The sequence below is a fragment of the Chiloscyllium punctatum genome, chromosome 32 (assembly GCF_047496795.1).
Source record: "Chiloscyllium punctatum isolate Juve2018m chromosome 32, sChiPun1.3, whole genome shotgun sequence".
Lineage (NCBI taxonomy): Eukaryota > Metazoa > Chordata > Chondrichthyes > Orectolobiformes > Hemiscylliidae > Chiloscyllium > Chiloscyllium punctatum.
The window spans coordinates 63536464-63562038 of NC_092770.1; the positions used below are offsets into that span (position 1 = coordinate 63536464).

A 25575-nucleotide genomic window follows, 5' to 3' on the forward strand; every position below is an offset into this window, starting at 1 on the left:
TTTTGTCCAAGTTCGAGCCAAGGCTGTAACAAAGTCATGAGCTGAGTGGCCCTGATAGAACCCAAACTGGGCGTCAATGGGTAGGTTATTGCTGAGCAGGTGCTGCTTGATAGCACTGTTAATGACACCTTCCATCGCCTTACTGATGATCAAGAGGAGGCTGATGGGACAATAATTGGCTGGATTGGATTTGTCCTGCTTTTGTTTTGTACAGGATGTAGCTGGGCAAATTTCCACATTGTCAGATAGGTGCCAGTGTTGTGACTGTACTGGAAGAGCTTGGCTAGGGGAGTGACAAGTTCTGGAGCACAAGTCTTCCGTCTATTACTGGAATGTTATCAGGGCACGTGGCAGTATTTAATGCCTCCGACCATTTCTTGCTGTCATGTGAAGTGAAATAAATTGGCTGAAGATTGATACCAGTGGGGACCATTGGAGGGGGATAAGTGCTTTGTGGGAGCTTGCTGTGTCCAATTTGGCTGCTGTATTTCCTACATTACAACATCTATAGCATTTCAAAAATATTTATTTGGCTGCAAAGTCCTTTGGGATAACCTTTGGGTATGAAAGGTACTATACAGTGAAGGCTTCGTTGCCTTTTAAGAATATTACATTTCATCTCAAGTGCAGTTGCTGATCATTGAGAGTTTATCAACAGCCATTTTGTTGGTCTCTTGCTGAGTGTTAGAATAATAGATAGAGGGGAAAGCTTCTCTCTTTTATCCTTTGCAGTTATAACCAGGAGACGTTTAACAAGCTCTTGCTTGCGCTTCCCCATGCAGCAGGAGGAGGTAAAACCATTTCGATCCTCAGATCATCTACAGCAAAGAGGATACCAGTTTAACCAATTAAAAAAAGTACAAATCTGGCACTTATTCCAACACCCTGTCCCTTCCAAACAAAAAACTTGATGAATAGAAATTCGCAAAAGTGAGTTTCATAGATTTTTGTTAGGTAAAGGTATCAAAGGATATGGATCCAGGGCAGTTAAAAGTAATTGAGATACAGATCGACCAGATTTTAATTAAATGGCAGAATAGACTTGATGAGCTGAATGGCTGATTCTTGTTCTGTTAGAATGAGAGATAGCTCTAACTCCAGTGTGGTGTTGTATCCCGTCAGGCTTTCTCCTCTGATTTTGCCACAAGTTACTGAATGAGGGGACTGGTGTTCAAAGGTTGATGGTGGAACTGCGTCTTGTGCTTGGAAGAACATTATTCTTCCATTGGATCCACTGTGTGGCTCTCCAGTCCAAGACTTCACTGTTATCCAATATTTACCTGGTGGAAGGCATATTTATCATGTCTGAACTGTAATAGACAGCAACACCAGTGGATATCAAGTTAATAGCTTAATTCAAGTGGTTATAATGTGCTCTGTGCTGTTCAACAACAATGCTGGGTTTGTCAATGGCTATCTAGCCGGTTTGCATATATAATTGGCTCTTTTAGGATCGAAAATGAGGCATATTTCAATTAGTTTTATTTGTACAGTTTCCCAGCAATCTCTGCTTCTTGGGTACTCTTGGTCTCCCAATGAAACAGAGCACAATTGTTGACATTTCCTAGTTGTTTCCCGTTGTAGGCATCTAGAATGTAATTCTGTTCGAGAAGGAAGCCTTGACCTGGATTTAACAGCACTAGGTGTGCCTTCTACCAAATAAGGCTGATACACAATCCAGATTTTAATATGGGAATCACAATTTGGGCCATTTCTCGATGCTCCAATTCCCCCTCCTGCCTGGCTTGGCCTGCCTATGCCTTTTACATGGTGCAAGAGCTTCTAACTCTGTCTCCTCTGTGTCCCTACTGCAGAAGCTCTTTTTGTTTGTAGATCCTCAGCAACACACTCAATGTGAAGGTGGAGGTGGCCAGGTACCAAGGCCACCTCAATAACTGGGACATTGGGCCCACTTCTGAAAATGAGTATCAGGCACCTCAAGGTTTTGCATATGCCTCTTCTTTGCAGAGAACAGGCCCATGCAAGTGAATATCTATAGCTTCAGGCAACTGCGTATGAGCTGTGTCCAGATGGCTGGTTAATCAACTCAGGACATCTCTTGGGTTGTTCATGTTAAACAGTGTGCTCAGTCTGTGCTTACACATCCAAACCTGTCTGTTGTTAGATGTGATTCTGTGATTGGGCATCACTTGCTGAACAATTCTGAGTATGCCAGTAGCTATGCCAATAACCAATTTAGTTGAGTTTGTAATGTGTTTCATTTGTATTGCTGGAAATGACGTATGTTCAAATGCGTGATTCAGGAGCCTGATGGATCACAATCTATGTCTCTGGATGAATAAAGCTCCAAGACAAAACTCGAGCAGCTCAGCACGATGCTGGATAAAGCACTCCACGTCTCTCTCTCCATCACCATCCCTCCGTGGCTGGGATACATACCACCTCAAGAATGTACTGCAGCAAAGACTATTGTTTGTCAACAGCTTTTCTAAAAGCAGTAGCTTCTACCAACTAGAATGGACAGGCAGGAGGGAGAACACAGCAAGCCAAGCAGCATCAGGAGGTGGAGAAATTGACGTTTCGGGTCCCAGCATCTGCAGTTTTCTTGTCTCTATCATCTAGAAGACAGCAGAAGCAAGGGAAGACCACAAGTTCTTCTGCAAGCCACACACCATTCTGATTTGGATCTGTTTTGCTGCCCCTTCATTCTCACTGAGGTACAATCTGGGACCTCTCTCCTGAACATCACTGCAGGTAGAGCAATACCATATGGGTTGCAGTGGTTCAAGAAGCAGCTAATTGCTGCCTTCTCCAAGACAGCTAGAGTTGGGCAGTTATGTTGGCTGAGCCAGTATCACATGCATTCTATGCATAAAGATCTATAATTGGCCATGCTAAATTGCCCATCGTGTTAGATGCATTAGTCAGAGGAAAATGGGTCTGGGTGGGTTACTCTTCGGAGGGTCGGTGTGGACTGGTTGGGCAGAAGGGCCTGGTTCCACACTGTAGGGAATCTAATCTAATCTATTCAAAAGGAAAATTCTCCTCACGGGAGAGGGTTTGATCCAGCAGGATTTTATACAATGGGAGTGAATGTACTTTGCAACAGAAATAACTATCTTAGTAAATTTCACAGAATCCCTACAGTATGGAAGTAGGAAATAGATTTCAAAATGTAGACAAATCCTGAGATGCCCAGTGCTAGATCCCAAACGATCAGCAAAGGGATAACCTTTTGAAATCCTATGGAGCTGGTTAATGACAAACTCACTCAAACGAAACAAGAGCATGCTCAGCTTTATTCAGGAGGTTATAGAGGTTCCTTATCTAAAGCCTTGTAACAACTGACCTAGATAGCATCAACCTTGAGACTGTTTAACTGTGTGAAACAGCTGCATTTTTAACCTGATAGCACAGATGCATTACACGGATTGCAGCAAAAAAGGTCTGTCTATTTTTATATTTTTTCGAACAGACATCAGACCCTACTTTGTCCAGATACATTAATTCCAGTACCTCAAGCCCCATTTCCACAGCATTCCAAAACAGCATCACGATCTTTATTTTTAAAATCGACGTCAGCTTTTAATCCCAGATTTTGAAAAATAAACTGAATTCAAATTATCGTACTGTCATGGGATTTGAACACACTCTGAATTCGTCACTTGCTAACATTGAGGATGAACAACTCATCTATTTGAGGCTTTGATGATGGAGAGCAGATTTATCTACTGGAGCTGAAGAAAAGCAATTTCTCTGGGTTTGTGGGAATCATTGGAGGGGTGGTTGAAAATGAGAGGGTTATTTACTGATAATATCCATTCACCAACATGGACTGCAATGGTTCAAGAAGGCAGCTCACCACCACTTTCTCAAGGGCAACTAGAGACAGGCAATAAAACATTGACCTGGCCAATAATGCCCAGGTCCCATAAGTGAATAAGTGAAAAAAGTCAAAGTTCTTCATGTGAGGAGTAAGGTTGGATCTTTCCCACAAAAGGCTGGGGTTCAATGAAGATGCCTGAACTAAGTTTAACAGATTTTTGTTAGGGATTGATGTATTACAGGTCCAAGGTGAGTATCTGCTTACAAATCTGCTTTTTAAAAAAAATCCAGCATTTATTGTCCATCCTAGAGAGCAATTAAGAGTCAGACATGTTGCCATGGGCAACATGGGAGTCTCATGTAGTCCAGACTAGGTAAGGATGGCAGTTTCTTTACCTAAAGAGCATTAATGAACCAGATGAATTTTTCCTGACAATCAACAATGGAGTCATAGTCATCATTAGAATCTTAGTTCCAAGTTTTTTTTAAACTGAATTCAAATTCCCCCATCTATCTTGATGCGATTTGAACCTGCATACCCCAAACATTACCTGGATTAATAGTCCAGCAATAATACCATTATGCCACTGCCCCACTACTTTGGAATGGTGGTGCAGGTTCAAGGGGCTGAATAGCGTACTCCTGTTGCTATTACCACCAAAAACACGTAAAAGTTACACTGAAGACCATGAAAGGATGAAAAAAATCATGATAGGGAATAAGCAAAACCAATGATGAAATGCCAGCTGAGTTAAACTGCAGTCTGTAACAGACAAGGACTAGCAATTTCCAGGTCTTCAGTCGAAATGTGAAAACTGTATCAAAGAAATACTGATTACTTGGTGTGCGGCTTGTATTATCCTGATTGCTTTGAATCTATGCAATTGTCAGATGATTGTTTCATTGGAATACAGTCTTACTTCAGCCCAAATCGAATTTCACCGTTTTCCAGAGGATGTGTGTCAGCTTAAATGAAAATGTGTTTTGAACTTGTGAAAGACTGTAAGAGCAATCTTCTTCAATGTCTCTGTCTCTAAAAAGCAAATATAAATTTGGCTACTGCAGATTCTTTAGCCAGAGATAGATTAGCAGAATTAAGTAGACAATGAGAGATTTTAAGGTCTGGAGACTGGACTGATACCGTCAGATTTATACACTCGAATTCCCAGAAATAGGCCGTTTGATCATTTTCAGTCAACCCTGCACACTTGTGTAGGTGTTCACAGATCATCAGTATTGCATTTGAAAATTAAAGAGATTATTAATGGTGTGAAATTGGAGCAGAAGTCCAATATGCTGCTAGTTAAGTAAACACATTCAGTCGTAACCAGCCATTTGCTTGTCCAAAGCTTGGGTGCGGTGTTTAAAACGAAGAGCAATATAGCAGAGGAACAGGCCCTTTGGCCCCTCCAAGCCTGCACCAACATATTTTGCCCTTCCGTTCCAAAACTGCCTTCACTTACAGAATCCTTATCCCTCTATTCCCATCTATTACATGGATTCATCCAAGTGCCTCTTGAATGCTATTATGTGTCTGCTTCCATCGCCTCCTCTGGCAATGTGTTCCAGGCACTCACCACTCTTTGTGTGGAAAAACTTGCCTCACACATCTTTTTCAAATGTTTCCCCTGCACTATGAACTTGTAATTGACCCCTCCACCCTGAGAAAAGGGCTCATCCTTTCTACTCTATCCACGTCATTCACAATCTTATAAACTTCTGTCAGATAGCCCCTCAACCTCCTACATTCCAGCGAAAGCAAACTCAGTCTATCCGACCTTTCTTCATAGCTAATATCCTCCATACCAGGCAACCTCCTGGTAAACAGAAGCTCCAATTGTATTGTGAGACAATTCACACAATAGCACTGAGCTCTACATTGGACTGGATCTAGCAACTGGGCTTTTCAGTGTCCCCAGGCTAGCATAGGACGATGCAGGAAAAGCTATTCAATCCGAGTTTATGTGCCAACTGTTTGAAATACCTATCCGATCGTTCCCATTCCCTACTGTGTTTCCATAAGCATACAAACTCATTAACAAGTTTCTATTGAAGTTTTCCTTGAAAACTTTCAATGTCTTGATCTCATCCTGAGCTCCTCCATCTTTTGAGGTGTTTAGGAAGCCTACTTGCTTTAGTTGTTGAAATGTCTGTGATCATTCCTGACTGTGTGTGACAGGACTATATTGCTTTGATCCGATCCGTTGGTTTTAATAAGGGTGCCAGTAGAGTGCTGGTGTGACATTATGAGGAAAGTTGTGACAGTCGCTAATATCTGATTCATCTGATTGCTTTACAGTGATCCTTGCCTGCATTAACTGAAGATTAGAGCAAGGAACTTATTATAGAAATGCATAATATCTTTGTTGGATCACAGCTACAGGACAGGTCAAATTGATGCAGAAAGGATGTGATCACACTAATGAGCCAACATCACTTTATGAAGATGTTGCCTGGTCTGGAGAATTTTAGGAGGATAAGGAACGGTGTCATAGCCTGGAGTTGTATTTTTTTTGGAACAGAATAAGCTGAGTGGAGATTTACTAATATGATGGAATAGTACAAAATTATGAAGGGCCTAGATTGATTAAATAGGAGCTGACTCACACTGGCTATGATCCAGCCATAGATTTAAAGTCATTATTAGAAGCATTAGGGAGGTGTTGACCATTCTTCTTTACTGAGGTTAAGGGGGATTTGGAACTTGAGGCTGAATTGATTTGGGGATACAGTGGGTGATGAGAAATCCTTGTTGTCTTTCTAAAGTGCTTGAATTAGGCTGCGAAATGCCAGGTGTATCAAAGTTTTTGGAGGGTCTCTCATCGTGAGGCCAAACTAGTTTTCTCACTGAGTTTTACCACACAGACCTCATTAATTTCTTACTCTATCCCTCTGGCATCTCTCCTGTTCGATTCTAGCCCCATCCTACCGTGCACCATTCCTGGAACAACATGTCCACTGCCAGGATATCCCAGAATTCACTGACCTCACCAATTTTAAATGGCGATTGTGCACCCAAGCAAGCACTGTCAGTCTGGAACTTTCCTGCACGGTTCCTAACATTTGTTCCACACATGCTAGACAAGGAAAAATTGGTGCCCAACTTTGTGGGCATGGATCTGGAGCTGTTGCAGGTGAGGATGATACACAGGTGAATCACAGAATCCCTGCAGTGTGGAAACGAGGCCATCAGGCCCATGAAGTCCACACCAACCTTCCAAAGAGTAGCTCACCTATTCCCCTATCCTATTACTCTACATTTACCCCTGACTAATGCACTTAACCTACACATTTTCGGAGTAAACCAGAGTACCTGAAGGAAACCCACTCAGATATGGGGAGAACATGCAAATTCCACACAGACAGTCACCCGAGGCAGTAATCGACCCCAGGTCCTAGTATTGTGAGGCAGCAGTGCTAACCACTGAGCCACCGTGCCACCCCATTTATGGGATGTCATTTTCCCCCAGGTTCAGCGGGGAAGCAATGACACTCAATCATGCCAACCTGGAAGATTACCACCGGGTCAGTGCAGTCTCATCCATCTGGACGAATGCCCAGCACTGGAGGAAGAGAGTCAGTGGCCTCCTCCACTCCACCATCATCACGTCCAGCATTTTCTCTTCAATACCTCACATTCACTCCATCTCCTGTGCTCTACTGACATCACACCAAGGCTCATTCTCTACCTCTCTCACTATTGCATGCAACATCTTCCCTCACCCACTCTCACCCACCCCAACCTCTGACTCACTAACCTTCCGTGCCCTCTGTGCTGCCAGGTCTCTCACTCGGGACACGTCCCCACTTGCACCAGCAATAACAGCTGAACCACCCACTTTTAGCTCTGTTAATATCCACCTCACTCTCATTCCAGAGAGAATACAGCCCATAAAAGGACAGAATGACTCTGAGTGGGTGGTGGGCTTCTTGTTATTTGCCTCCTCACCCCCCAAGTGGAGACAGTCCTGACTCTGACCATCCTGGTGACTGACTGACTGTGTCTAGGGCTCTGGAGTGGGATCAGAGGCTGCCCATGACTTACTATGTAGGGACTCTTGGCTTGACTGTGCTGATAACCATGACAGATCTTGCGTCCATGCTAAATGACATGGCAATACTGCTGTCCTTGGACATATCTCTGGCTGAGGGGCCAAGTGGGGCAAAAAGTTGGCTCAGTGGTAAGCACTGCTGTCTCACAGTGCCAGGTGCCTGGGTTCGATTCCAGCCTTGGGTGACTGTCTGTTTGGATTTCCTCTGGGTGTGCCAGTTTCCTCACACAGTCCAAAGATGTGCAGATTAGTGGACTGGCCATGCTAAATTGCCCATAGTGTTCAGGGATGTGTGGGGTGGGGCATTAGTTAGGGGTAAATGTAGGATAGTAGTGTAGGGCTCTGGGTGGGTTACTCTTCAGAGGATCGGTATGGACTTGGGCCGAATGGTTTGATCCCACACTGTAGGGATTCTATAATTCTAAGTGCAATAAAGGTGTTGCAAAGTTTGGGCTGCTGTGAGTATCCAGGCAGTTTTAGAGTCAAGTGAGCATTATGGACAGCTGGAGATGCAGCCTGGCCCAAATAGGAGCTGGGGGCTGGTCCCTGAACACACAATGTCCTTGCTGCAGCTATTACAATAAGAATCGTATTAAAGTGCAGAAGCTCTTCTCAAGGGATCGGAGATGAGAGTTCTCAAAAGCTGGTACATGGCAGATGCCAATGTCCATGAACTTGGGGGCGGGTGTCTAGCTAGTACCTATGGAGCGAGCCCTGAACCATTGATGTCTGGTGTCCAAAACCTGAAACAAGTGAAATTGTTGGGTACCCATTCTGGTTTCCATGCCATGAATACTCGATATCTAGCTTGTTTGGCGAGTTTGCTAAGATAGGAGGCTGAACATGTGGTATGTGAGGTGTTAATGAGGCATTTAACAAACTACAATACCCCCATAATTAACAACCTTCCCCTGCCTAATGACAAACTCACTTCATCACTTGTCAGAAGTATAAAAGGGGGGCAAGTTGCTCCGACACAGAGTCTGGTGAAGCCAGACTTATTGTAACACAAAGTTCACCATAGCCTCATAGATTCTTTTATTTTAACTGTAAAAGGAATAAACCATGTCCAACATGAAAGTGACTCCATTGCCTGCAATTTACTTACTAGGAGAAAGCGAGACAGATGCTGGAGATCAGCGTCGAAGAGTGTGGTGCTGGAAAAGCATAGCCAGTCAGGCAGCATCCGATGAGCAGGGGAGTCGATGTTTCAGGCATAAACCCTTCACCAGGAATAAGCCTAATTCCTGATGAAGGACTTTTGTCCAAAACATCGACTTCCCTGCTCCTCGGATACTGCCTGACCAGCTGTGTTTTTCCAGCACCACACTCTTCAACTGCAATTTGCTTACTACCAGCTTTGTACAATGCAACTGGAATGAGAGTGCTGTCAGTTTAAACCATTACCTTCCATGTTTGCCTGGGGTCTTGTTACTGGCAGATGTTTGCTAGATATATTACACTTGCAGCTCCTGCAATTTTGCACGTCCGCCATGAAATGAATGTGTTGGAACCTTGAGACTGCAGTCGAAGTAGCTCTGGGGAGCTTTAATAAAGTTGGCAGTGTAGTGATACACCAATGAGCCTGCTGGGCATCACTTATTAGTGATGACTCCATCTCACTGATGATGTGTCTATAAAGCATTCTGCTGTCATTCAGGGCGGTGAGACAGTTAATTAAGGAACAAAGAGAAAGACATGGAGGAATCTTGTAACATGAGTCAGTATTGGTTCAGTGATAGTTAGCAACATGAGTCAGTATTGGTTCAGTGATAGTTAGCAACATGAGTCAGTATTGGTTCAGAGATAGTAAGCAAAGTAAGGACAAAGGGTTATTCTGAAATCGGCATCATGTGATAAGTCAAATGTACCTCTGGGAATCGGTTCTGGAAACTCAGCTTTCTCACCATTCCCAACCACCCCATCCCCCCTCCCCCCCACCACCCCACACCACTCTCAGTAACCTTGATTATAGAGTAGAGTTAAATGTGTTGGGTTTGCAAATACCTCATAAGTTAGGAGGCAAAGTAAATTGTGTAGATGGAGGCAGGACCTTATAAAAGGAAATAGGAAAATTTAATGGGAAAATCCAAGGAGAGGGACCCTGCTCTTCTTGAAGAGAGATGAAGAGGTCTGATTAGAATAGCCCATCTGAAAGATGGTACCTGTGACAGGATTCCATCTGTAAAGGATTCTGTCCTTCATTCAGATGTGCTGTGTTCATTTGAACTTGCTACCACTGAGCTATGTTAGGACAGGGATATGTGAGACCTTTGTACACTAGAATGTGATTGCTAGATTATCAGGTTGGACAATTGACGTCTAGGCACTGAATCAATTTAAGAAACAGCTAGATTGAGTACTAGTCGGGTGGTGCTGTCCCTGGGATGAAGTCAAATGGGCTTTTCTTCATCTGAATACATCCTGCCGACTATAAGTATTCCAAAACCAGGAGAATTGAACCCTCCGAGGAACTGTTCTGTCAGAACATCATGATAAATATATGATCCTAATGAATCACTTGTAACTATTCCCCTTTACACAACCAAACAAGATATCGGCAGCGCTTTATTGAATTCATACTGAAGGATGCACAGACTATACGGTACAGAATATGTGTGCTTCACAATATACTGTGTGCAATAAAGAATGTGTCCTTCAGACCATATCATGCAGCACACGTATGTCTATCTTTCTGTAAGGGAGAATGCAATATACTGTTTGTGTCCTTCACTATATACTCAATGCAGTAAAGAATATGTTTCCCTCAGATTGCACTATGGAATATAGTGTGAGAGAGCCCTGCAATATGTTGAATGCACTTTGCAGTGTGTGTGTGTGTCTTTCACAATGTACGTGTGTGTGTGTGTCTTTCACAATGTACTCAATCCAATAAAGTGTATGAGTCCTTCAGATTGTACTATTCAGTTCACCGTGTGAGAGTTCCACAGTGATATAGAATGCTTTGGGCAGTGTGTCCTTCACTCATATCAACTGCAGTAGGCAATGTTGTTTCTCCAACATGTATTGTACACAATACAGAGTATCAACTAAAGTGCTGATTTGCAGACTTAGATTGGTCTCTAAATGCAGTAGGAGTGGGTCAGAATGGCATCAAGTACAGCTGTGCTAAAGGCACTTCAGTATCAGATTCAACGTGAAGACTAGGCACCCTGGCTGGAGGACTAGAAAGCTGTTGGCACCTTAGAAACTACAATAAAAGCTCTGTGCCTTCTAGGGAGGAGAGTAGAGATGATGAAATAAGCTATCCTTTTTATTTATATTAAGTTTCCAGAATTCTTACATAAACATCACAGGGGTGTGGATGGATAAAATCTGGAGATCTGTGTTCGAGATGGTCTTACATTGAGGCTGATGCCTTTAACATTGGTGAGCTGTAAAACATGACTCCTCAGGCATGGTAGCCAGAGACTCTCTTGAGATATATCAGGAACTTAACAGGATAGAGAAAGTGCACCTAGAGTTGAGGATGAAAGTCTGAATTTCCAAACCCGTACAGAAGGACTTCCTCCTTAGTATGTTTGCTGTGGTACCAACCATTACCAGAGAGAGGCTATGGTAATATTCACGAGACTAACAATCCAGAGTCTCAGACAAATGATTGAGATAAAAGGGTTCAAATTCTACGATGGCAGATGGTGAAATCTGAAATCCCTAAAACTGTGAAATAATTTTTTTTAAAAAGGTGGTCCAATGATGACCATGGTCAATATTTGTAAAACCCCATCCGGTTAACTAGCGTCCTTTAGAGGAATAAATCTGCCACCTTTGCTTGATCTGACCTTCACGTGACACCAGACCCACAGCTATGTAGTTGACTCTTAACTGCCCTCTGAAATGGATCAGTAAGCCACTGAGTTCAATGGATTGATAATAGGTAATTGTGCAGTCAGTGACAACCACATCCTGTGAATGATTTTTTAAAAAATGGTTGGGGTGGAATCCTCATTAAACACACAAACAGTTTAAATTCCCTCCTCCATTCTGAACTGGGTGTAGGGCTAGGGGGCGACCTTATAGAGGTTTTTAAAATAATGAGGGGCATGGTTAGGGTCAATAGCCAAGGTCATTTCCCTAGAATGGGGGAGTCCAAAACTAAAGGGTATGGGTTGAAGGTGAGAGGAGGAAGATTTAAAAGGAACCTAATGGACAGCTTTTTCCCACAGAGGGTGGTGTGTGTATGGAACCTCCAGGCTAGAAGGCCTAGCTTAAACCTGTCTTAATGTTTCTGAACAAGTAGAATAAAAATATTTACAAGTTACATTGACTTGTTAGATTCAATCGCCAAAGTGTTTGGTATGCTTTCCTTTATTGATCAGGGTATTGAGTACAGGAGTTGGGAGGTCATGTTGCAGCTGTACAGGACATTGGTTAGCCACATTTAAAATGCTGTGTGCAATTCTGCTCTCCTTCCTTTTGGAAGGATGTTGTGAAACTTGAAAGGCTACAGAAAAGATTTACAGGGATGTTGCCAGGGTTGGAGGATTTGAGCTATAGGGAGAGGCTGAATAGGCTGGGACTGTTTTCCCTGGAGTGTTGGAGGCTGAGGGGTGACCTTATAGAGGTTTATAAAATCATGAGGGGCATGGCTAGGATAAATAGACAAAGTCTTTTCCCTGGGATGAAGGGAGTTCAGAACAAGAGAGCTTAAAATTTAGGGTGAGAGGGGAAAGATATAAAGGGGACCTAAATGGCACCTTTTTCACACAGAGAGTGGTATGTGTATGGACTGAGCTACCAGAAGAATTGGTGGGGACTGCTACAATTGCAACATTTAAAAGGCATCTGGATGGGTATATGAATAGGAAGGGTTTAGAGGGATATGGACCAAGTGCTGGCAAATAGGTTGGGATATCTGGTCAGCATGGACATGTTGGACTGAAGGGTCTGTTTCCGTGCTGTACATCTCTGACTCTATGACTCTATAATTAGGATGATCAGGAAACAATGATGTTGCATCTGTCTCCAGTGGGATCTGAAACTAAACTCCCCACCTCAAGGTAATTAAATTGTCAGATTGAGTGAACGTTAATGCAGTTTCCAAAATTAACCCTTTCAGAACTATTATCCAATACAACACTTGCATTTGCCATCTCTCTCATTCCTCCTTTTACAAGTACGAGTTGACCTCTCCCAATGAGTGGAATGGTTATAAATGGGAATAAAGTTGGATCGATGGAAAACTGGTTGACTAATGAAGAATGAGTTTGGCTAGATCCAGTTCTTGGATTGGAAACGGTTTTAATGAGGTGTACACCTTGTGGAATTACACCGTAACCACCTCACCCCTTGGTGTATAATTGATTTAAATTGGAGTTGAGGGTCAGTGCTCAACTGTGAAGAGCAGTAAATCTTTGGTGAGGTTACACCAACATATCAGAGAGATGTGGAAGCTTTGAGAAAGTAATGGTTATGTAGCTACCACGGCAACCTTTCTCCACCAGTGATCTTTCACGAGCAGGATTAGAGTGGTGCTGGAAAAGCACAGCAGGTCAGGCAGCATCTGAGGAGCAGGAAAATCGATGTTTCGGACAAAAGCCCTTCAACAGGAGGGGCTTTTGCCTGAAACATCGGTTTTTCTGCTCCTCGGATGCTGCCTGACCTGCTGTGCTTTTCCAGCACCACTCTAATCTTGACTCTGATCTCCAGCATCAGCAGGACCCATTTCCGCCTAGCCATCTTTCACGAGCAAGCTTGGGAGCTGTAACAAACTGTTGTGCTAATCTTTACGGCAGGGTGTCCAAAACGTTTCATATGCGGACTGGTAAGCAAATTTCAGAAAGATAACCATTGTAATGACAGGAAACAGGAATTTCAGGAAATAAACGATTCCAAAGCAATTAATAATTAATTAAACTGAATGATTAATAACCATCACAGTGCCAAGCAGCCAAGCTAACTAATAAAAACTTTTTGTTGTTGTTGTTGTTGGTTTCCCATGTAAAGAAGCTGAGCTAGAGAGAGAGGGAGAGACAGACTGGACCTCATGTCCTGATTTCAGGGCAGGAGATGGGGACTGAGCTGAGCTAAGGAGCTGGGTTTCATTGATACTGACCTTGGTTCGCCACTCGTGGGGCACACTGGTAGTTTGCCATGACAGATTCTACATGGGACTGAGGAGTGCAGTGGATTGCCTTTTCCGTCTTGGTTTGTTCCCTCCTCTCCTGCTTTGTGGATGGGTTTTCAGAAGAGGGAAAGGATGGTTGTATGTTTGACTCAGTTTCACTTTCTCCACACTCTCCCAACCATTTGTACATCCATCCACACAGCCAACCACCTCACACATTCACTTACCTAAAAACATATGTTCACTCACCACACACAAGTCATTTTATAGCACACATGCATTCTTTCTCACACACACACACCTGTATCAATTCAACCATACACGCATTCACTCTCACATATGACCACAAGCATTCACTTATTTACTGGTACATATATCAGCGTCCGCTTACCAACTCAGTTACCTCAGTCAGCGACATTCACTCACTCATTGACACCCATCCACTTTCATCAGCTGACACCCATTCTCATTCATTCACTCATTCACGCCCATGGTCGTTCGCTCACTCACGCCCACCCTCATTCACTCACTAAGTTCCATCCTCGTTCATTCACTCACTCATCCACTCACTTACTCAGTCAATCATTTACTCATGCCCACTGTCACTCACTCACTCTACCCATCATTCACGTCCGCTGTCATTCACTCATTCAGACCCGCGAGAGCTCGCTGATCAATATCACTGACCGGTATCACTGAGAGGCAGAACCGGTGACTGTGATGGTGCCAACAAGCACTTCTCCCCTGCTCACTGAGTCCTGGGCGATGTTGTTGTTGCAGCCACCATGATTGGGAGATTTCCCATCTCCCCTGACCAGCCCTGCTGACTCATATTTCCCTTCTTCCCCAGTTCACCATGTAGCCCTCGCTGTTCTCCATTCCCTCAGACTCTCAGTTGTGGCTCCAGCCCTGATTTTGAGTGAAAGCACTCACTGTGCAACTCTCTGCTTCAGTTGCAGACAGTTTCTCTCTCACAGCTGATGGCCTCCCTGTTATCCACAGCAAACGCAGGAGAGGGATGGCCTCTGATTGCAAAATCTACCAGCCGCATTGTTGGTATTTTATATCAATAGCTTGGCAGGAGCTGTTCTGGGTTGCCTGTTAGACAAGCCTAGCTTAGAGGATACAGAATGTACATTAATAACTTGCATTGCATAGAACATAGAATGTTACAGCGCAGTACGGGCCCTTTGGCCCTCGATGTTGCACTGACCTGTGAAAATAATCTGATGCCCATTTAACCGAACTATGTCCCCTCGTGCATTCTCTCTCACACACACACACACCTGTTCCATTATTATCCATATGCATACCCAATGCCATTTAAATGCCCTTAAAGTCGGCAAGACTACTACTGTTGCAGGCAGGGCGTTCCCTAAAATGCACCAAGGCACTTCACAGAAGCTTCAGCAAACAAAATTCGATACTGAGCCACCTGAGAGGAAATTCGAACAAGTGATGAAACATTTAGTCTAAGGGCTGGGTATATAAAGGAGCAGCTGGAGGGATGTTGGAAGGCTGTTCCAAATGTTGATGGCTAGACAGCTTGAGACAAGGCAGCCAGTGGTCGAGCAGGGAAAAACACACAGACCTTGAAGGGAAATGAAAATAGGGATGAGAACATTAAAGTTGAGGCTTTCCAGGAGCAGAGGCCAGTGCAGGCCCTGGGGGGAGAGCAGAGGAATGGGATTGATTGATCTTCAAATGCCAATTCACAGGCATGTTGGGCTGAATGGCCTCTGGGCCAATTGTAGAATTCAGTGAATACCTGCTAGCAAAGGTCACAATATGAATTCTGATCATTTCCTGAAGGTGATTTAGTCCATTCCTTGTTTTGCAATCTGCTCTCCCTTGTTCTCTACATTAATAACCAGAATGCAGAAGAGCAAAGCTATGATTGATGTACAAATTCTGCTTTAAGTCATGTGGAATTGGTGCGTAATGACTTCTTTCTTTTAGGCTTCATTGTGTCGATGAAATTGTGGATAGTGCTGAAGGTTGTTGCAGGTTACAGAGGGACATAGATAAGCTGCAGAGCTGGGCTGAGAGGTGGCAAATTGAATTTCATGCGGAAAAGTGTGAGATGATTCACTTTGGAAGGAGGAACAGGAATACAGAGTACTGAGCTAATGTTAAGATCCTTGGTAGTGTAGATGAGCAGAGAAATCTCAATGCCCATGTACATAGATCCCTGAAAGTTGCCACCCAGGTTGATAGTGTTGTTAAGAAGGCATATGGTGTGTTAGCTTTTATTGGTAGAGGGATTGAGTTTCGGAACCATGAGGTCATGCTGCAGTTGTACAAAACTCTGGTGAGGCCGCACTTGGAGTATTACATACAGTTCTGGTCATCTCATTATAGGAAGGATGTGGAAGCATAGAGGTATGGAGGGAAGGTCTTATGAGGAAAGGCTGAGGGACTTGAGACTGTTATTGTTAGAGAGAAGAAGGTTACAAGGTGACTTAATAGAGGCATACAAGATGATTAGAGATTTAGATAGAGTGGACAGTGAGAACCTTTTTCCGTGGATGGTGATGGCTAGCACGAGGGGACATAGTTCTAATTTGAGGGGCGATAGATATAGGTCTTGAGATATTGATATAGATATAGATGCCAGATGTAGGTTCTTTACTCAAAGAATAGTAGGGATGTGGAATGCCTTACCTGCAACAGTAGGTAATGTTAAGGGCATTTAAATGGTTATTGGATAAGTATGTGGATGATAATGGAAAATATAGGTTAGATGGGCTTTAGATTGGTTTCAAACGTCAACGCAACTTCGAAGGCTGAAGAGCCCTGTAATGTCTGGTTAACATGTTATCAGAAGGATATTATTAAGCTAGAGGGGGTTCAGAAGAGATTTGCCAGGACATTCCTGGATATAGAAGGTTTGAGTTATGAGGAGAGGCTGGATAGGCTGGGACTTTTTCATTGGAGCAAAGGAGATTGAGAAGTGACCGTAGAGGTTTATAAAATTGTGAGGGGTATAAATAAGGTTGATGGGAGGTGTCTTCTCCCAAGGGTGGGGTATTTAAAGACTAGGGATTGAGAGGAGAGAGATTTTAAAGAGACATGAAGGGCACTTTTTTTACACAGAGTAGTTCACCTGTGGAATGAACATCCTGAGGAAGTGATGGATGTGGATACATTCAAAACACTTTGAAAAGTACAAGAATAGGATAAGTTTGGAGGGAAATGGGCCAAGTGCAGGTAGGTGGGACTAGTTGAGTTTGGGACTGTGGTTGACAAGGACGGGTTGGATCGAAGGGTCTGTTTCTGTGCTGTATGACTCTATGACTCCATAATAAAAGAGGTCAGCATTTAATTCTCTGACTTTATGCTCCTTTCATATGAATATCATTGACTTGTATTTATTTTGGTCCTAATTAAATCAATAGATTGTGTTGATGGTTCCATTTTAAAAAAAACATGAATAAGGTTTTCAAATATCTTCAAAACTTAGTCACTTTTCAGCACTCACATTTTTTCAACTAAGATTCTCGGCTGGTGTATTTATTTTGATTCAGTGAAATTTATTTATGTTTTATTTATTTTAGTCTGGTTCCGTGCAAATTAATTGGAAAAGAATAGATGAAGTATTTGAATTGTTACTATAAATACTTTTTGAAAATGTTTGCAGCTTGCATTGTCCTTTGGGATGAATATGAGACATTTGAAATCAAATGCTAATGTATACAAAATGTGTAATAATAACTCCCTTAAAAAATTCCACTCATCTTGTTAAAAATGTGATTGTTATGGTTTGATTTTGAGACCACTGACAAGCCTAGGTCTTGAGCTTGTGTTCCATCCCAACCTGAGGGAGACCATATCACCCCCCCCCACATTCCAGTTCCTCCCTCACTTGCTCAAAACCCATTCTTACAATTCCTGCCCCTCATGGTTAAGGGGGGGGGGGGCAAGAGTTGTCCTCGGTGCTCTGGAGTTCAGGAGAGGCTCAGATTGGATTGCTGCTGCTGCTTAAAGTCCAACAACTCTTGATTGACCGTTCCAATTGTTTGTGAGCTTTGAGTGACAGAAGGAATGGCTTTAGCTGTGGTGCTGCGACAGTCAAATAGTCTTCTAATATCCCCTGTCTTCATGCTTACCTTCAAAGAATGGCCTTTTAGGGGATAAGGCAGACAGTATCCAGTACTCACCGACCATACCCCCGATGTGTTCTACCTTTTGTTCAATTCCAAAGGACTCCTGTGATTTGATAATTGCCTTTGCCTCCTGTTAATTCCTGGAAATATTAACTCAGCCATGCCTGATTCTAACTTGAACACTATGTGGTCATTATGGAAACCAAATGAAATACTGCAACACCCCAAAATCCCCTGGAGGTCTCAATTAAGTCATCAGTCTGGGACTGTCTTGATATTTCTATTTAAGTAAAGTGGCTATTAACATGGAGTGGAGCCATTTAACAGATGCAGCATGTTATTGGTAGTGGTTATGAATAGATATTTAGCTATTTTTTGCCAATTTTCGCTCCTTGTTTCTTGAAGGCAATGAAGATTGTGCCGTGCAGAGTAAGATAGACCTGGCCTCTGCTTGACACTAGCTTATAATATCTAGCACATACACCTGACATTGCTGCACATGCAGTGAATTGCTGTGAAATGCAGTCATTGCTCACTGGGTATGTTAACCTGGGAATCCAGTGCCCTTTAATATGCACCCATTTGATCTGTCCTCATGCACAAGGTAAGGCAAGATTGGTCACACTGTTGTAAGGGGATCCTCCCCTTTCCTCACAATGTATCCATGAGTGGACATCTTGCAGATGCTGGATAATGATTGACAGCAAGAAAATTGGCCAAATATTCTTTTCCACATGAACAATGTGCCCCTTGTGCCATCCAGTGAAAATAGTATTGATCTACTAATCTTCCTGATTCAAATAGATTAGATTAGATTAGATTACTTACAGTGTGGAAACAGGCCCTTCGGCCCAACAAGTCCACACCGCCCCGCCGAAGCGCAACCCACCCATACCCCTACATCTACCCCTTTACCTAACACTACGGGCAATTTAGCATGGCCAATTCACCTGACCTGCACATCTTTGGAGTGTGGGAGGAAACCGGAGCACCCGGAGGAAACCCACGCAGACACGGGGAGAATGTGCAAACTCCACACAGAGAGTCGCCTGAGGTGGGAATTGAACCTGGGTCTCTGGCGCTGTGAGGCAGCAGTGCTAACCACTGTGCCACCGTGCCGCCCGCAAATGTGCCCCTTTTGCCAATTGTGACATCAAGAGAGCAGACTCCACAGGTGCCCGTGACAGTGATGATGGCACAGACTGGCTAAAACCACAGGAGCATTTTCTGGTTATAACTCACAGAGACTATAAGTTCTGACTCTTCGTAAGCCATAGTGAGTTTGGGGCAAGTTTTGAGTTAGATACATTTGGAGTGAATTAGTATCTGTTGTTAGAAGAGGTCAGTATCTGTTGTTAGAAGAGGACTTGGTCCAAAGGGCAAATTACATTGAATCAGCCAATGTGTCAGTATTGGTACATGTTCAGTATTAACTAGGCAGTGTCAGATGACTTTTGATTTGATTTGATTTTAATGTTGTCACATGTACCGAGATACAGTGAAAAGTATTGTTTTGTGTGCTCTACAGGCAGATCATACTATACAAAGTGCATCAGGTTAGCAGAACAGAGTGCAGAATATAGTGTTACAGCCGCAGAGAAAGTGCAGGGAGAGAGAGAGATCAACATAAACATTTGACAGGTCTTTTTAGAAGTCTGATAACAGCTGGGAAGAAGCTGTTCTTGAATCTGTTCCTACGTATATTCAAATTTATATATCATCTGCCCGATGGAAGAGGTTGCAAGAGAGTATAACCAGGGTGGGAGGGGTCTTTGATGATGTTGGCTGCTTTCCCAGGGGAGTGGGAATTGGAGATGGAGTCAGCAGATGGATGGTTGGCTTATGCAATGGATTGGGCTGTGTTCACAACTCTGTGTTGGGTCACTTTGAGACTGTCCGGAAAGCTTTTTCTGCCTCAGACAGACAAATCTTCTAACATTACCACTCTGACCCCATCTCTAAGGGAATCACCTTTCATGCTGCTGAATGTTTCATGTCCAGTCAATCTCACATTGTCACTATATGTGAACAGGCATAGAAATCAAGTAAGCTACCTATCATCGGTACACAATTATTTGAAATTTGCGTACATGTAGGCAAGGTGATTAAGAAGGCATTTAACGCACTTACCTTAATTGCTCAGATCTTTGAGTATTAGGATGTCATATTAAAGTTTTACAGGATTTGGTGAGGCTTCTTGTGGAATACTGTGTGCAGTTCTGGTTGCCCTGCCACAGGAAGGATATTAATAAACTAGAGAGGGTTTAGAAGAGATTTACCAGAGTGACTGCTTGGTATGGAAGGTTTGAGGACTTTTTCTAATGGAGTGTGGGATGTTGAGGGTTGACCTTATTGAGGTTTACAAAATTTATGAGGGGCATAGATAAGATAATGACAATGGTTGTTTTCCCCTTGGCTGGAACAGTTCAAAGCTAGGGGGTGAATTTTTAAGGTGAGAGGAGAGAGACTTAAAAAGTGGCAACTTTCTGCAAGAAAGTGGTTTGTGTGTGGAATGAACGACCAGAGAAAGTGGTGGATTTGTGGGTACAGTTACAACATTTAATAAACGTTTGAATAAGTTCATGAATGGGAAAGGTTTAGAGGAATATGGGCCAAGTGTGGGCAGGTGGGACTAGTTTAGTTTGGGATTATGATCAGCACGGACTGGTTGGACTGAAGCTGTATGACTCTATGACTGTATGACCTCTGGGTGGTGGAACATCACCTCATGCCGACTTGGGGTTAAGTAGCAGATGTTAAATGAGTTGAGGAGTCTCAAGCCTGGGATCACAGCAGGAAATTATGGCACAGCTTGATCCTGATATGACCTGGTCTCCCACTCAGAGCATGAGGTAGGGGAATGGGCTTAGAGCCTTGTCATAGATGGGGGACACTTTGGACTGGAGACCATTGGGGCAAGGAAGTTCATTTGGTTTGTCCAAAATGAGTAAATGTGGCTGTGTATTAATGCCAGCTTCCTGGCATCCATGATGTCTTGTCGAGTTACACCGATGGCGTATCTGTGAATCCATTGGCTAGTCCATTGGCTCTGCGCCTGACCTGCAGCAACCAACTTTAACAGTTGTCTCCTGGAATCAAATTTCAGATGAGATGAATGGATGGCCATAGTGCTGTCACTGCTATGTTGCTATCCCTCATCTTGACCACATAGTTCACTAATGGAAGGGAAACGCAGTTAGGGTGAACGATAGTGGACCCACTTTGTAATGTGCCTGAGACAGCAGAGTAAGTGATTGGTGAATTACATCCACAGTGTAAGAGAGATGACAGGGTATCATATAATGAAAGCGATTTCAGTGGGAGCCTATGGGTCTTTAAATCCAATTCTTGACAACTGGATCTTTGAATCTCCAGCTTGATTTTTATTTTAACCTTGATGTACTTCAAGATAATATGTTTCATTACTGGAGAATGACTGACTGGTTCTCAGGCATATTAAGACTTGTTTCCACCATCTTTACTCTTGGGGACAGTAAACCCAATCATCTTGTGTGATATAAACTGCAGCTCATAAGGTGCTTGATTCATCCTCGGAAGGTTTTAATGCCCATTTGATGAGTTTTTAACCTTTGCAGGTGAAATAAGGGGTGGCAGATCATGCAATCCCAGGATTTTTGGTGGACAGTGAACAGTGACTCCCAAGGAGCACAATGCTCGTTAAGTTGATTAAAAACAGGGTGATCGGCAGCACTAAGAGAAATTCCAAGCCAACAGTGGACACTATCAATCCCCTGATAGCTAGCAATAGCAGTCTGGACAGTTACCCAAGTGTCTTATATATTGTATAGATAATGGCTGGAAATTTTCCTGCTGGACAGGCAGGTCACAGGACACAATCAGGTCAAATCTAACCACCAGTTGCTGACTTATGACTCCTCCAGTATATCAGCCTCTCTTCCTTCCCATTGCAATTTCAGACCCCCATTTAAAGCAGCCAATAGCAGTTTATTGTCTTATCCAATAAACTCTGTGCTCACCAACACCCTGGAGTCGTTCAGGGAGAGATGGGCGCCGCAGGGAGTGGAGTGCATTATTTCCCCCTCCAATTCTATTTTCATTTAGTCCCTATCCTCCCCTTCACTCTTTTGATCACACAGCATAGGTGTTTTCCTATCTTCCTGGTGGTGGAAATTGAATAAAGATTCGTACACCTTGTGTCTCTCACTGTGTCTCACACTTGCACACACACACACACACCATGGGTGCTGGGGAAAAAATAAGCACTACCGCAGTTAGGTGGTAGTGTGGGGGTTAAAAAATAAATAAATAAATAAACTCTGTGCTGACTTACTCAAGGCTCAGCTTGTGGATTAGGCTGGAATCCCCAAGCTAAGATCCTGAAGGGGAGAGGGGCTTCAAAATGACCCACACTGAGGACCAGTACATGAAGTTGAACTGGAGCGCTTTGTTGGGGTTCCTGTCGACCAGATCAGAACGGTATTGTCATTTGTTTGTGAATAGGTAGAAATGTTGTGGGGAGGTGAACTTGAGCTAATACCCTCCACATAAAAAGCCTTTATCAAGAGGCTCCTGAAAGCTGAAATAGAGGAATGGATAATTTCTCTGGTAGTCTTGGAGAAAAGCCCTCTATTTCCATACCAAGCCTCTGCATTACAAAATAAAGAAGTCCTTTTTCCAAATCCTTGCTGAGGTGAGTTCCTAAATTATTGAGTGGTAGAGCAGTCATTGGAGGAGGGAATTGTATGTTGCGAATTCCAGTGTCTAAATGGTGGAGTCTTATTTGTATGGAGCAAAGCGAGAATTCTCACTGCTTTCTTTTCTCGGTTTTCCCCTCGCAGGCCAACCTGTGCTTTGTGGACATTGACAACCACTTCATCGAGCTGCCAGAGGACTTCCCCCAGTTCCCGAACAAGCTGGAGTTTATCCAGGAGACCTCTGAGGTGCTGCTGCAGTTTGGGATCCCACCCGAGGGAAACCTGCACTGCAGCGAGAGCGCCACCAAGCTGAAGAACCTGGTACTGGATGACCTGGCCAACGACAAGAAGAACGGAAACCTGACCGGCAACACCATCAACATGTACGAGCTGCTGAAGGGCAACGAGACGTTGGCTCGGCTTCAGGCGTTGGCCAAGCGCACTGGGGTGGCCGTGGAGAAGGTGGAGATCACTGCCCCACCGGCTGCGGCCAAGGAAAAGGACACAAAGTGCCGCAGCAGCGAGGACGAGCTGCGGGATTACAAGCTCACCGTGCAGCTCCGTGAAGTGTTCGCCAATCGCTTCACCCAGATGTTTGCTGACTACGAGGCCTTTGTCATCCAGCCCACTCAGGACATGGACGCTTGGCTCACCAATCGGGAGCAGATGCAGAATTTCGACAAGGTAGTCACTCTCGTCCTGCCCACTTGTGTACATTGGTCCACCCCTTCGCAATGTCAGAGGTACAGCTAGCCTGGCTTCTATCATCTGTGCTGCTTTCTAAGATAGAGCATCTCTCATTGACCCAAGACCTCTCAAAGCACTTCACTTTCATGATAGTATATCTATTAATGTCCAAAACGGACAAAGAAAGGGCAGCACGGTGGCTCAGCAGTGAGCATTGCTGCCTCACAGCACTCGGACTCCAGGTTCAATTCCTGACTGTGTGGAGTTTGCATATTCTCCCTGTGTCTGCGCGGCTTTCCTCCCGGTGCTCTGGTTTCCTCCCGCAGTCCAACAATCTGCAGGTTCGGTGGATTGGCCATGCTAAATTGTCCCATTGGTGTCCAAGAATGTGTAGGTTTAGGTGGGTTAGCCATGGGAAATATGGGGATAAGGTGGGCCTAGGTGGGATCCCCTTCAGGGCGTCAGTGCAGACTCAACGGGCTGAATGGCCTCCATCTGCACTGTAGCGATTCTATGATTCAATGAAATACCCTTTGAAGTGTGATTGCTGTTATAATTTAGGACATACAGGAGACGTGGGCACAGTACTGTCTGCTATGGGATAATACAGGGACAATGGCGGCTGGACTAAGCTAGAGGCTCAGAGGTTCAAAAAACAGCAAGGTTCAAAACTCACATTGGCAACATTTAGTTCATAAATGTGAAAGTTAAGCTAAGGTTCAGTATTCGTACTGTGAAATTACAATTTGCCGATGAATTGCATCCTATTTTGCTTGAGCCACTGCCAACCAGTACCACCGATTACATGAAGGATTGCAACAAATCCACGGCAGGTGTGAATGTAGAATGCCAGCTATTCTGGGAGTCATTGAATGCAAGAGACGGTGGCTGACATGTTGAGGTGACACAGTATGATTCCAGTTCAGGTATGATTCCTGGAAACAGGGCCAAACATCTCAAAAAGCCTCTCCCCTTTCCCTTCAATTTTACATACCCTGAACCTGTGAGTGGAGTTAGGTTAAATTTACAGATTGGTTATAGCACCTGAATCACCCATGGGTGGCCCGGGTGCATTTCTGATTCTTAGACGTCAAACACTTCCTTTCCAAGTGTGTATCCAATTCCAATTTCCTAAAACCCTGTCAAACTTTGGAAAAAAAAGTCAAAACAACAGCAGCTTTAAAAGGGAGAAGAACAGACCAAGGAAGCACATGGTGAGGTCATTGCAGGAGAGAGAGAGAGAACCTGCACAGTTACTGCCTTTGCTTTTTGAATTCATATATCACTGGACACCGGAGTGCATCTGGAAAAATTAACAAACAGATTCACAACTGATCTTGGAGGAACTATTGGGTGAAGTTCACAGCACAGAATCAGATACGTTAATTGTTGTTTTAAGTGTGGCCTACAGAGAATGTGCAGTAGTGAGTAGAGTAGGTTCTTTCTTGATTATATGTTTTTGGAGATATGTCTCATCATTAAACTTAAAATATAAGCCATAACTATTAACCTAACCTGGGGCAGTGTTTGTAGAGGAATAAGACGGTGTTATTTTCCGGGTCTGTAGATTGTGAAGGAGCAAAAATGGCCTTTAGTAGAGGGATATGTACTTCTTGTCAGATGTGGGAGTTTAAAGAGAGTTTAAGGGTTTCTGCAGATTATATCTGCCATAAATGCTTCTGGCTGTGAATCTTATCAGATTGAGTGGATCGGTTGGAGAGACAGATAGAAGTGTTGAGGAATTTGCAACAGCAACAGTATGTGATGGATGGCAGTTATAGGAAGGGGGAAAAGTCTCAGATACAGTCACATAGTTGGGTTAACTCCAGGAAGGGTAAGAGAGGTCGGCAGCTAGTGCAGGAGTCTTTTGTGGATATACCCATTTCAAACAGGTATGCTGTTTTGGAAAGTGTAGGGGGTGATGGATTCTCAGGGGAACGTAGCACAAACAGCCAAGTTTCTGGTATTGAGACTGGCTCTAATGCAACGAGGGGTACTTCGGCTTCCAAGAGATCAATTGTATTAGGGGATTCTCTAGCTCGAGGTACAGACAGATGTTTCTGTGGCTAGCAGAGAAAAAGCAGAATGGTGTGTTGTTTCCCTGGTGCCAGGATCAAGGATGTCTCAGAGAGGGTGCAGAATATTCTCAAGGGGGAGGGGGGCCAGCAAGAGGTTATTGT

General features: G+C 43.7%; 1 protein-coding gene across 4 annotated transcripts in view; it reads left to right on the forward strand.

The window, feature by feature from the left end:
- The window catches only part of LOC140458230 (DENN domain-containing protein 5B-like), a 297730-nt gene that overhangs the window by 200201 nt on the left and 71954 nt on the right, over positions 1 to 25575 (forward strand). For all 4 annotated transcript variants that reach the window (XM_072552507.1, XM_072552508.1, XM_072552509.1 and 1 more), the window contains one exon: positions 22853 to 23392. In XM_072552507.1, the coding sequence (XP_072408608.1) occupies positions 22853 to 23392 (540 nt within the window). The remainder of the gene's footprint in view (positions 1 to 22852; positions 23393 to 25575) is intronic.